The sequence below is a fragment of the Populus euphratica genome, unplaced genomic scaffold (assembly GCF_000495115.2).
Source record: "Populus euphratica unplaced genomic scaffold, PopEup_1.0 scaffold1845.1, whole genome shotgun sequence".
NCBI classification, from domain to species: domain Eukaryota; kingdom Viridiplantae; phylum Streptophyta; class Magnoliopsida; order Malpighiales; family Salicaceae; genus Populus; species Populus euphratica.
The window spans coordinates 6,892-18,711 of record NW_011501686.1 but is presented as its reverse complement, the minus strand read 5'-3'; the positions used below and the strand labels follow the sequence as shown (position 1 = coordinate 18,711).

Here is an 11,820-nt window from a genome sequence, read left to right as displayed (position 1 = left end):
TCTCTCTCTCTCTCTCTCTATATATATATATATATATATATATATATTTTCTTTTGGGCGTTTACAACAACTGTATGATATAACTTACACCTGTGCAATGAAAGGAACTTGATTTGTTGTTAACATAAGTTATAATCATGAATACCTGACAATATTTACAAGTATTAGCATTATTAGAATAAGATAACTAATGTAATCATGTTAAAAATTTATAATTCGATTGAAACCTTCTTTGTGTGTGGTTTCCAATTGAGTAATAAAAAGAGTTTATACTAGTTTGAAATACCATTAGTAGATCCTCCAACCTTGACAATTATTTTATCCTTGTTTAATTCTTACATCAATATCATATCTCAAAGCTCCTTTCAACTCTTGTTTTGTTAGTATCTATTTCTTTATTTATAGTTTATACAATTAACCTCCCTGTGGTTCGACCTCGGTCTTGCCGAGTTATTTATTACTTCAACAATTCTACACTTGAAAGAAGATATCAATTTTTTGATCATGTAAATATGCAAGGTTAAACTATTTTTCTTAGTTAGAAGGACAGGAAAACCTTTAAGTTTCCAGAACTATGAGATTTTTTTTACCTTTTCCTTTTAGTTTATATGATGAATGAATATGTTTATTTTCTTATGCTTATTTCTTATGATTATTTCTTTTAATTGTTAAGGCAGACTCTAAGTTATTATTATGAACAATCTATTATTAAGTTTGCTATCAAAACCAAAGTTATAATATATGAACTTGTTAAAAAACTAAGTTTAATAATCATAGCAGATCTATGTTATTAATCTTAGAAAAAACATTTAATCAAATCAAACATGAACTACAAACAATTATGTTCTCTAGATTAATCAACTTATCTAGTTCTTAAGGTTGCCATTGAACTATAATTACTAGTGCAGTCACTATGATTGTTTGATGGTTAGGGTTAGCTATATGATGGATCTATTAACTAACTAATGTTAACAAAATATAAGGATTCAGAATATAAATTGATGTTTTGTTTCAATAATCGATTCTGATTTTCCTAAGTGGATATTCACTTGAAATCATTGTTTGTTCTTTTGATAGTTTTCTGATTTATTTAATTTAACTTGATTGTTTTATTCTGCTATATAGCCAAGATAATCTCAATTCCCCCTAATTGTATATCGTATAACATAAAAATCTAAACTAAACTTTCCTCATAGTATCGATGCTTTACTTGCTCTATACTATCTTATGTGTTTTAAGCTATAGTAATTAATTGTGCGACCACCACATTGCAACAATCGACCAAAAAGAACCATATCAAGGTATAGTTAGATGTTAGGTGATCATATTTATACAAGTTTTGTCAAATTTAGTGAATGATAAAGATATTAAATACATCTGCAAAGTAGTTCCCTGACCATTTTTTCTGAAAAAATTTGAAGAAGAAGATAAACAGTAACCAAAACAACTTTATTTTGGTAAAATTTAATTTTGTCCTTTGATTTCTGATTTATCGCAATTGCATCCTTGATTGGCTTAAAAATTTTAATTTGATGCAATTTCACCCCTGTAAACTTCAAATTCAGCCTTAGATTGTAACACATTTTTTACTTTGATCTTTGGTTTTTGATTTAAGCAAATTGACCCTTAATTGATCATTAAACTTTTAATTTTTATCAATTTCACCCCTGATTTTAGCTAAATGGATCCCCAAAGTTTGGTGCCTTTTGCAAATGGCCATTGGCTGTGAATTTCTTCAATTTAACCCCTAATTGACATTAAAAATTTAATTTTTTTATGATTTTATCCTTGATTTTAATCAATTGAATTAGTAAAAATTAAATTTGATATTCTAAAATTCTAATCTTCTCAATTAAGCCTCTAATAAAATTAATTTAAAGTTTAATTAAGTCCTTGCACCTAATTAAATCATTCAATTGGACCCAAATTAATTCTTAAACATCTTTAAACTTTTAATTAACTTATTAAAAATATAATTATGTCCTTGAAATTAATTTTTATATAGATTCATCAAATAATTATTTAATTTGACCTTAAATCAATATTGTGTCTTTAGTCTTGAGTATACTAGGGTACAATTAATCTTTTAATTCCATCCAAAATTGTAGCTTAATTTTTATGTATTTTTTAAAATTTTATTTTTATTATTTTTAATTTTTTTAAAGAATAATCTAGAAATAAATTATGAAACCTGTATTATTATTATTATTATTATTATTATTTTGGATAAAAATAAAAAAGGCTCTAAGCAGCTTTGCGGCGAATCAAACTAACATTATTTATAATGGGCTGAGTAGCTTAATCACGAAGTCCACAAAGTAGAATAAAGCCCAATATGTAAAAACATAAACATATCCATCGCTAATAGGAACAGACCCAAAAGCAAAGGACAATGTTTCAGGGCCTTGTTAAATTTGCGTGAAAGTTTGAGAGAGGGAGAGAGAGAGAGAGAGAGGGAGTGGGAGAGGGAGGGAGATGCTGAGACATGAGAGAGGATTGTTGTGGTTCCCATTCGGTGTGGTGTCCTGTCCGTCCTGCCTGCTCAGCTAATAACCGCATATTTGTCTTCCTCTTTCACATTTAATTTCACAACTGATTCCTGCTACTGCTACAAGCCTGTTACGACTCTTACCTCCATGTAGATTAGATTGTCAAAGTCCCAGGACCCCCAGCAAGACCAATTGTTTATTCAATTAAGAAGTAGCGAAGTGTGTGGCTCCATCCATGAAAGCAGTCACAGTACCATCTCCATATGGTGCTTCTTCCTCTTCTTGCCACCATTACAACAGCTACAGGGTTGTTATTCTAATGGCCAAAAGCAAGAAATCCCAGCCTGCCTCTTCTCCTCATAAGGTTATTTATTTCCCTTTGCTCTACTCTTTATTTTCTGTCCCTTTCAATAACAACTTTGACAGTCTGTTTTTTTCCCCCTTCTTATAAGTAGTTCCTTTATGTCATTGTACCCCCTCCATATGCATGATTCTGTTTCTGTCATGTTAACACCTATTTATCAGCTAGCTGCATCAATGTACATGGCTGGAGATGGGAAAACAATAAGGTTTATTTATTTATTTATTATTATTATTATTATTTTTTGGGGGTGGGTGGCGCGTGGCGCGGGGGTGTGTGTCCTATAATAGATTTAGATTTTTACATCAAGAAGTATATGGTTCACCTGAGAAGTAGCTAAATAATTCTTTTAATATGAACATGATCCCCCAAGTTGGCTTGTAATTGAATATGATCTGGGAATACAGATGTATCTTATATCTTATGTTGAACAACAATGGAAATCTTTGTTCTAAGAAATCATATCATCAGATTGAGCGAATAATATATTCAGTGGGTTGAAACAGTTTAAACTTATTCAAGGTTGACGTCTAATGATTTTTGTGTATTTGTAAATTTCATTTCATTAGCGGGGTTCTGAGCCAGCTCCTCCAAGAATCACATCAAACGTCAAGCAGAATTTGCAGTTTCTAAAGTTATGGAAGGTCGGTTTTTCGGAAATATGCATCTCCTTTGTGGGATTCCTGCCAGTAATCTAATCCGATGAAGGATTTTGTAGGAGTTTCAAAAGAGGAAGTCTAGCACACCTAAGCCTTCTACTAGTTACCGCAGAAAGAAGGTGGAGAAGGAGGACCTTCCAGAGGACACAGAGCTCTACCGTGATCCTACCTTGAGTCTCTACTAGTAATATTCTTTCCAGGTTCCTTCTTTTATTTTTTTATTCTTTATTTCAGCATCCACTTTTAAGCCTCTTGGAAAAGCATTGCTCTTTGCTCTGCTAACTATGATTTACAGTACGAACCAGATTGTAGATACTGGAGTCCCTGTCTTGCTCGTTGATGGGTATAATGTATGTGGATACTGGGCGAAACTGAAGAAACATTTTGTGAATGGAAGACTTGATATTGCACGACAAAAGTTAATCGATGAACTTGTAGCATTCAGTCTGGCCAGAGGTTTGCACTTTGTTCACCTTTTACTTTAATGAAGAAGCGTTGTAACATGACTGGTACTCCGAGTTCCATCATAAAATTCAAATGGGATGAAGTCTTTTTAAGGATATACCATGGAATAGACATATACATGTCTGAGTGTGCAGTCACATTCCAATTAAGCTGGAGGAAATAAAGAGGTCCTTCCTACATTTTATACAACTCCCTGGAGTATCAGGGACCCTTTCTTAATTCTTCCTGCTCTCCTTGTGTATCATTTCTGAAATTGGTCCAATTCAAGAACGACTTCATGCCTGATATTTTGGGATTGTGTTCAATTTCCTATGCCTCAACCATTTGGAACATATTTTAGTCTTGCTTTCTGCTACCTCAGGCTAATTTACCCACTGTGTAGACATAATAAAGGTTTCTGATAGCTGTGTTCCTTGATAGAACTTAGACATACCTAGATGTGTTGGACATGCAGGCACCAATCATTATACTTTTTCTTTTAAGGAGTATTAACCATGATGAGAGGACCATGAGAATAATAACTGTGATTAGAAAAGCTCTAATATCGTTTTCTTTAAGAAACTCGATAGATATTTCATCCCCTGCCTTATTTGTCTTTCTAAATTTCTTTTCCATGGTCAATTGTCAATGGGGCAACAAATAAGTGAGTTTTCACTTCACCCCTTAAAACACTAATGCAAAGTTAACATCATAAAAATAAATATTCTAACTCAATGGTCATAATTGGCATGTAATAATGTAATAACTTGTGAATTCTGTTAATACACATTCTCAAATGGATAAGAATTTTGTGGCAAAGAGTGCTGGAACTTCGAGACTTGATAGTTCTATTTTGTTGTGAATATATTTTCTATTTTGATTGAATCCAATACAGTTTGATTGCCTATTGGGTTTGTCAAAAAAATCAGCTATTCTTGGATCAAATTGGAACACTATTATTTTTTATGATAATTCAGCACCTTTCAAGATGATGAGTAGAATTAGGAAACTACAGTTAACTAGTGCTCTCTTAAAAAACTTCACTTAATGTATTGCACAATTGTTTTTTATGTACTTGTAAATGCTATCACAATTAAATTGTTGATTTCATAAACTTGAAAGGGAAGTGCCTATAGAACTGCCCAATTTAAGATCGATTATGGATTACTGTTACATATCCCATCATATATTGCATGTCACAACTTGGCCCTTGCTTAATTGAATGGTGTTATTTCTGGGAGTAGTATGCTTCTGTCCTCTTTTGATGTTTGACCATAACCACAAGGAATTGATATTCATGAACCTAGAAGAATTACTTAGCGGACTCTTCACTTCAAATCCTTATTTTCTGTTGGTTTTGGGTCATTTGCTCCTAGTTTCTTGATTAACATTGAAACTTAATTCCATCTTGCATCCTTTTACTCGTTTTCCAAATGTTGATGCCTCTATCCTTGTTAACTTTGAAACATTTACAGATGTGAAAGTGGTAGTTGTCTTTGATGCCATGATGTCAGGGCTGCCTACGCACAAGGAAACTTTTGCTGGGTACTTTTATAATCCTAATCTATAATTACCAGTTTTTGTGATAATCTATTCTCTGGATGACTATTTAGATTTCATTATCTATATGAAATAGGATCCATCAAAAAATTCATTTGTGCTTCATAACAATATGCTAATTGTAGAAAATAGGCTGATCATAGCACTTAAGGCCTAGTTGAGTTGAGTTACTGATCTTGCAATTAGTTGCACATGCACTTGAATTATACTTGTCGCTTCCACTGAATGACCAGACTGTCAAAGATTTAAGAGTGTTTATTGTAGATTGAAGATGTTTGGTTTTGTAAATGTAATGGGATTGTGCCCCTTTATTTTGTATGAGGGATAACTATTATTACTGGAGGTGTTATTGTTTGCCCTGACTATCATTTTTTACCATGCTATCTAATATTGATTGAGAATGATTTGTGATTGTTTGTTCGATTGTACATGTTATCAAATGTCTTGCTGTGTACTGTTGATATAATTGGCTCTTTTTTTATATAAAACATCCGCAATTTGCAGTGTCGACGTGATTTTCACAGGTGAATCTTGTGCTGATGCGTGGATTGAAAAAGAGGTATTTTTTTATGTCAAGTTGATAAGGAAATTAAGATCTTCTCTTTAAACTACCATTGTGATGTTCCACAGGAGACATTCCCATGGCTTTATCTCTAGTTCCATATTAGAGGTCCTGGGTCCAAATTCCATTCCATGTTTCCTGTGGAGGCAGATGGTTTGTTTGATGTTAAAAAGTTACCCCCTGCTGGGCAACTTAATTCCTAAAAGCTTCCTAATAATATCAAAATGGAGAAGAAAAGAAAATGACCACTGATGTTAGAAATTCTTGATATACACCATTATTTATCAGCTAGAGTTAAATGTCATAGAGTTTTCTCTTTGTTTTGGTGTCTTATCATCATTTTTCCTACCCCTACTCTTCCAACTATTTCTTTATACTACATTTCAGCCGTGAATTTCACATTTACTTACGTTAACCAATATCTTAATCCATTTATTACAGTCTAGGATTTTCTTATCTTGTTGTCCCCTAGAAGGAAAATGTGAGACCACGTTTTGCTCTATCTGCTTGTCAGCCAGATCTTTTTAGTCATATGTGGAGAACTAATAAGATTCTGGGTCCAGATCTCTTTTCTTTATGCAAGAGCTTCAAATCCTGATTAGTCACTTGTTCATATCTGCAGTAAATGTGATTACCCTTATTATGCCATTATCTGTTTGAAGACCGGTGATGTGCTTGAAGATAATTTTCTTGCTTTTTTCTGTCTCGTGTGTTAGCTGTTATCCTCTGTGCTTAGCATTGGAATCTTATTTCTCTAACAGGTTGTAGCCTTGAAGGAGGATGGATGTCCAAAAGTATGGGTCGTTACTTCTGATCATATTCAGCAGCATGCAGCACATGGAGCAGTATGCATTTCCCTTATAATTGATTATATTTTTCTATTTGATTTGTTTATCTAGTAAATTTGATGACTTTTTTAGCTCCAAAATCTCTCTCTCTCTCTCTCTCTAAACACTCAAAGCACATGTGTTTATTTATTTAGAGAGAGAGAGAGGCCTTATTTAAACTTTGTTTCAAGACAATGCAAGGAGGACCATGCTATTATATTTCCAGTCCATTGGCAGTAATTACTTATCATAAGATTGCATCTTCTGCTAGCTCCCTTTGAGAAAACTTGTGCCAAATTAAGTGTGTTACTATAGTTTTTTCCCCAGTTTTGGAATAAATTTCTTCTGTTTGTGTAAATGTGCCCCCAATCCAAATCAGAAAATTTTGGAAATAACTCTAGTCTTATCCCATTGCATGCTTTCCTGTTTTGGTCCTTTCCGTATTAAATATTGTTTCTTGAAAATTAAAACAATCCTTTTGTATTGCGTTGTGAGAGGACATCACCTTGTGGTCAGTAGAATGCTATATAACTTCTTTTTTTTCTTGTTTAGCATGGGGCTTCTGATGCTCAGTTAATTTCCTGATTCTTTTGTTTTATACCGTTGTGTCAGGGAGCCTTTATTTGGAGTTGCAAGGCCTTGGTTGCTGAGGTGAGGCACTCTTTTTGTTTTGTCTTCTTTTAAATGCTTGGTGTTTGAATTTTCTGTGTAACAAATTATCTTTTTGTTTTTGCTGTTTGCAATTCAGCTTCTTTCAATGTTATAATTGTAGGTAAAGGCATCACAGCAAGAGGTGGAGCGGGCACTTCAAGAACTAAGGTGTGCTTTAAATTAGAAATAACTTAAGGAACATTTTATTGCTGCTCATAAAAAGATATTAGAAGATGAGACATTGTTGGTCTCAAATGACTGGGTCAAAATAAACTATGAGTTGTATTTGAATAAAATATAGAGTCCTCCGTCCTAGTTCCCTAGTCAGCACTAAATCCCAACTCGACAGTAGAATACAACCTTGCCCTTTATTCAAGGCTGCATGTAATAGAATTGTCCCTACCAATGATAACATTCATGAGCTAAAAATAAGAGTTTAAGCTCAAGCTTTGTTTTGCTGATGCATACGGGCTGGCTAGCGATATGGCTTCAGGAATCCCAACTAATTTGAAATCCTTACAAGAACCCCAACTTATGAAAGCACATCACATCTTGTGAAAAATTGTTGTTCCTCTTTTGTAGGTTTAACAATGATATCCACCTACCAGCCTATTTAGCTTCATTTGAACAAAGGAAATCCTTGCCGGAGCCCCAATAGATGAAAAGCCTTAGACATCTTGTGTGAATATTGTTTCTTTTTCAAGCCTTTCAATGATATCACATACTGTCTATTTAGTTTGATCTGATGAAGGAAAATCATGAAAAAGACTATAGTATAAATTAAAAGGTAAAATAAATCTCTGGATGAAAAGTTTGGTCTATCAGTTTTATTTCTTTGATGAGAAAGGTTGGCCTTTGAGTCAAGAAAAAAGAGGTGCTTGGGATCAAACCCTATCTGTGCCTTAATTGATTATAATTGCATTGAACCTTCAATTTATCTCAAGTGACTTTACTCTCTCTTGAATGCATATATCATTCACTCCAAAGAACTCTCTATATCGAAGTGGTTAATTTGTTTATCTATCTGTTCAGGCCTACTTCCTTTCAGGGTAGATTATTAAAACATAATCTTGATTCTGAGGTTGTTGATGCTCTCAAGGATCTAAGGAAGAAGCTAGCAGAGAATGAGTCAAAAAGCAGGTGATCCAATTTAGTATTTTGGTCATGCCATATACCTTGGACCATGCATATTGTATGTACATTAAGATCAGTTGTCACACACCTAAATTTTACTCAACCTGTGACATCTCATGTGTTATGAAATATTTAGTTTAGAGGCGTCATAGCATACATAAAGTTCTTGTAACTTCTGATGGGACCATTTTCTAGGAGGCAAAAACCCTGAAAGAATTGTCAGGTCCCAGCAAATTTTTGGGTATATTCTATAATGTGTTCTATCGGGTGAGGGCTACTGCAAGTGCACATTTGATGCGATTAGCTAAATTATCTTTTAAATTCTGTTTTCACCCATTTCAATTTACTGTTCCTGTTTGACACTTCCTCCTGCTGCGATCTTCTATGTATATTTATTTTCTTCTATGATGTAGCTGTGTAATGAAACTGTTAATCTTATTTAGGGAGTCTTAATTTCTTTCCTTCAACCCTAGCGTATGTTGCTGAGCGAATTTCAGCAATCAGTTTCCTCCTGCTGCGATCTTCTTTGTATATTTATTTTCTTCTATGATGTAGCTGTTGTAATGAAAAATTTTTAATCTTATTTAGAGGGAGTCTTAATTTCTTTCCTTCAATCCTAGTGTATGTTGCTGAGCGAATTTCAGCAATCAGTTGTCTTCTTTCTTGTGTTATGGCGTCTCCTTTATGCATGTCACTGGACATGCTTAATTCATTTTTTTCTGAGAGTTCTGCTGTGCAATGCGCGCTGAAAATGCTGTGTTAGTTAGTTGATAGAGCATTTATTTGCTTTCTTCACCAACTTGATTCCATCTTACGCAGTGAGAAGAAGGAAGGATAAGGAGATTGTTACAAGTTAAAATAAAATACTCAATGACCAAGAGTCTCATAAAATATTTAATACATATTCCAGCGTACACTTGGGAACAGATACTGTCGAGGCAGCATGTTGCCATAGAGGCTCCAGACGAACGTCACTCAACAAGCGATGCGTTACGGTGTTAAATGTTTTGGCCTATAGTTAATAGGCTGAACCAAGAATTGAGGAGGCATTGGAATCTTGTCTGAATCCTCTTTTCACGTTCCAGAAAACAAAGAAAGGGGGGCGGTCGGTGCGGTCTGAACGCGCCATGTTTTGATTACCTCGTTTGATGCATCTCCCAGGCCATTGAGTCGTCATCTACGTAATCGTATGCTATTCTATGATGGAAGAGAATGAAGGACAGAACAAACCATTAGAAAAGCAACATTTTGGAATGTCAATGTATCATTATCAGCTAGAGAACATGTAGTGACATCAACTAAATACATAGTTCATTCCTCTCCATGACAAAAGCTAATGGATGAATCTTCTGGGTTTCTTGCCAAGTCAAGTGTCATACAAGAATATTAAACCTATCAAATTGTTTCTACATTAATCGTGTCTTTCTCCTAGTTTCTGTTTTCTCTCTCTCAATATTGCAAATGTTGATTGTAGACTTTCACTTGCTTAACCCTCTACTACTAGTCCAATGAATTGGGCTTTGATTAAAATCTCCCCTCCTTTTATTTTTTATTTTTCCTTTTGATAAAACGCGAACAGTTGATAGAAGAGCCCAGTATGAACCAGGAAGGGAAACATATGGGAAAAAGCTAAAGATAAGATATTGATATCCATGACAAGTCAAAAAGGCAGAGGTCTAATGAGCATCCAAAACGCCGAGAATCATAGTCAGCCCTAGAGGATGGGATCGTATATATAAATATCAAGCCAGAAAAATACAGGAATCCATGACTTTGTATCGCTGACTCCTTTGTTCCTTGTCAACCGCTTTCCTTCTCTGCTCCTCTTATTCCATTGAAGGGGATCTCATTAATTTAAGCTTTCTAATGACTTGAAATGATTGAAACATTAATTGATGTAAAATTAACATGCACGGGATTTTCATAATATAATCAAATTAAAAAGTGCTTTTATATTTTACCATACTGCAAATATAGATCCTAATTGTATAATCTTTTTAACACATATATATGGGGTTAATAACAGGGGCATGCTGATAATATATCTCTAGCCCTCCACACACGCACGTACACATACATTGTTGAAAAAGAACAATTTTATTCATGTATTTCAATAGAATTAGTAGAGGAAGTTCAATTTATTTTCTTAATTATGCTTGAATAATAATAATAATAATAATAATTTTTTTTTGCTAATTCCATTGGTAAATAAAAATCCTTATTTTTTTTTGAAATATGGTTTTCCTTCCAATTTGTTTTTTTCCCCTAAAAAAGCAAAATACTAATGGAACATTATGTGGGTAATTGTACAGATAACACAAAAATTTCTCTCCTATTTATTTATTCGCCATAGATGTAGCAGCTCACCATGTTCTCTTAAAAAGTTCCTCTCTCTCTCTCTCTCTAAGATTTTTTGATAACTATTTTGTGCAGATATTGTCGTTTTTTTTTTAGAGATTATGATTATTCTGTTGACGTTGGAATTACTATTATTTTGTATTTTTTTACTGTTTCTGTGGTTTTCAAGAGTATGTCTTAACAAAGCGCGTCTAATTAAAGATGTGTTGGGTTTATGAATTAGATTCACTTTTTTTTTTTTAATGTTGTTATTATGGTTTTGTTTATAATTTTTTTGATATATATAAATACTATTTGGATTCATGTAATTAATTTTTTAAAAAAATTTATAATGCAATTCAATTCCAAAACAAAAAAATACCATTTCATTAATAAAATACCAAATAATAAAAACATTTTATTATCATAGTTTGATGTATTTTAAAATAGTAACACCATTTCAATTTTTTCTTATTCACAAGATCAACAGAATTACTAATATGAATTTAATTTCTTTTCTAAATTTTTTTAACAAACAAAAAATAAAAAACCAATAAAAAAAGTTATCTACCCGCGAAACTTTTGTCGGCAAATAATATAAGTGAAAGCTCTTTGGTTAATGAATATAGTGTCTTTATCTATGAATGATTTGTTTTAGCAATGGGGATTTTTTGTCGAGGGAAAGATTTTTGTGAAGGGAAAGATCATGCCAGTTGGTTTCTATGTGTTTTCTCATCGTCCACATGTATTAGAAATTCCAATAGGACGGAAGCTATTGCTATCAAGAGTGCTACAG

The 11,820-nt window shown here is 33.2% G+C and overlaps 1 protein-coding gene across 5 annotated transcripts; it reads left to right on the top strand.

Annotated features, from left to right (window-relative positions):
* The first annotated feature begins 2,440 nt into the window (after positions 1-2,440).
* On the top strand, positions 2,441-9,154 carry LOC105118267 (yacP-like NYN domain protein). 5 transcript variants are annotated; one of them, XM_011016179.1, is made up of 10 exons: positions 2,441-2,853; positions 3,420-3,494; positions 3,569-3,693; positions 3,805-3,965; positions 5,429-5,498; positions 6,018-6,072; positions 6,837-6,951; positions 7,515-7,553; positions 7,675-7,721; positions 8,586-9,154. In XM_011016179.1, exons 1-8 carry the CDS (start codon positions 2,725-2,727, stop codon positions 7,550-7,552), a joined length of 768 nt encoding a protein of 255 aa, XP_011014481.1. In that variant the 5' UTR covers positions 2,441-2,724; the 3' UTR covers position 7,553; positions 7,675-7,721; positions 8,586-9,154. The 5 variants fall into 5 exon arrangements, with proteins under 5 accessions (XP_011014481.1, XP_011014482.1, XP_011014483.1 ...); XM_011016178.1 differs by having other exon boundaries at positions 2,443-2,853; positions 3,423-3,494; positions 6,837-6,920; XM_011016177.1 differs by having other exon boundaries at positions 2,443-2,853; positions 6,837-6,920.
* The last annotated feature ends 2,666 nt before the right edge of the window (positions 9,155-11,820 follow it).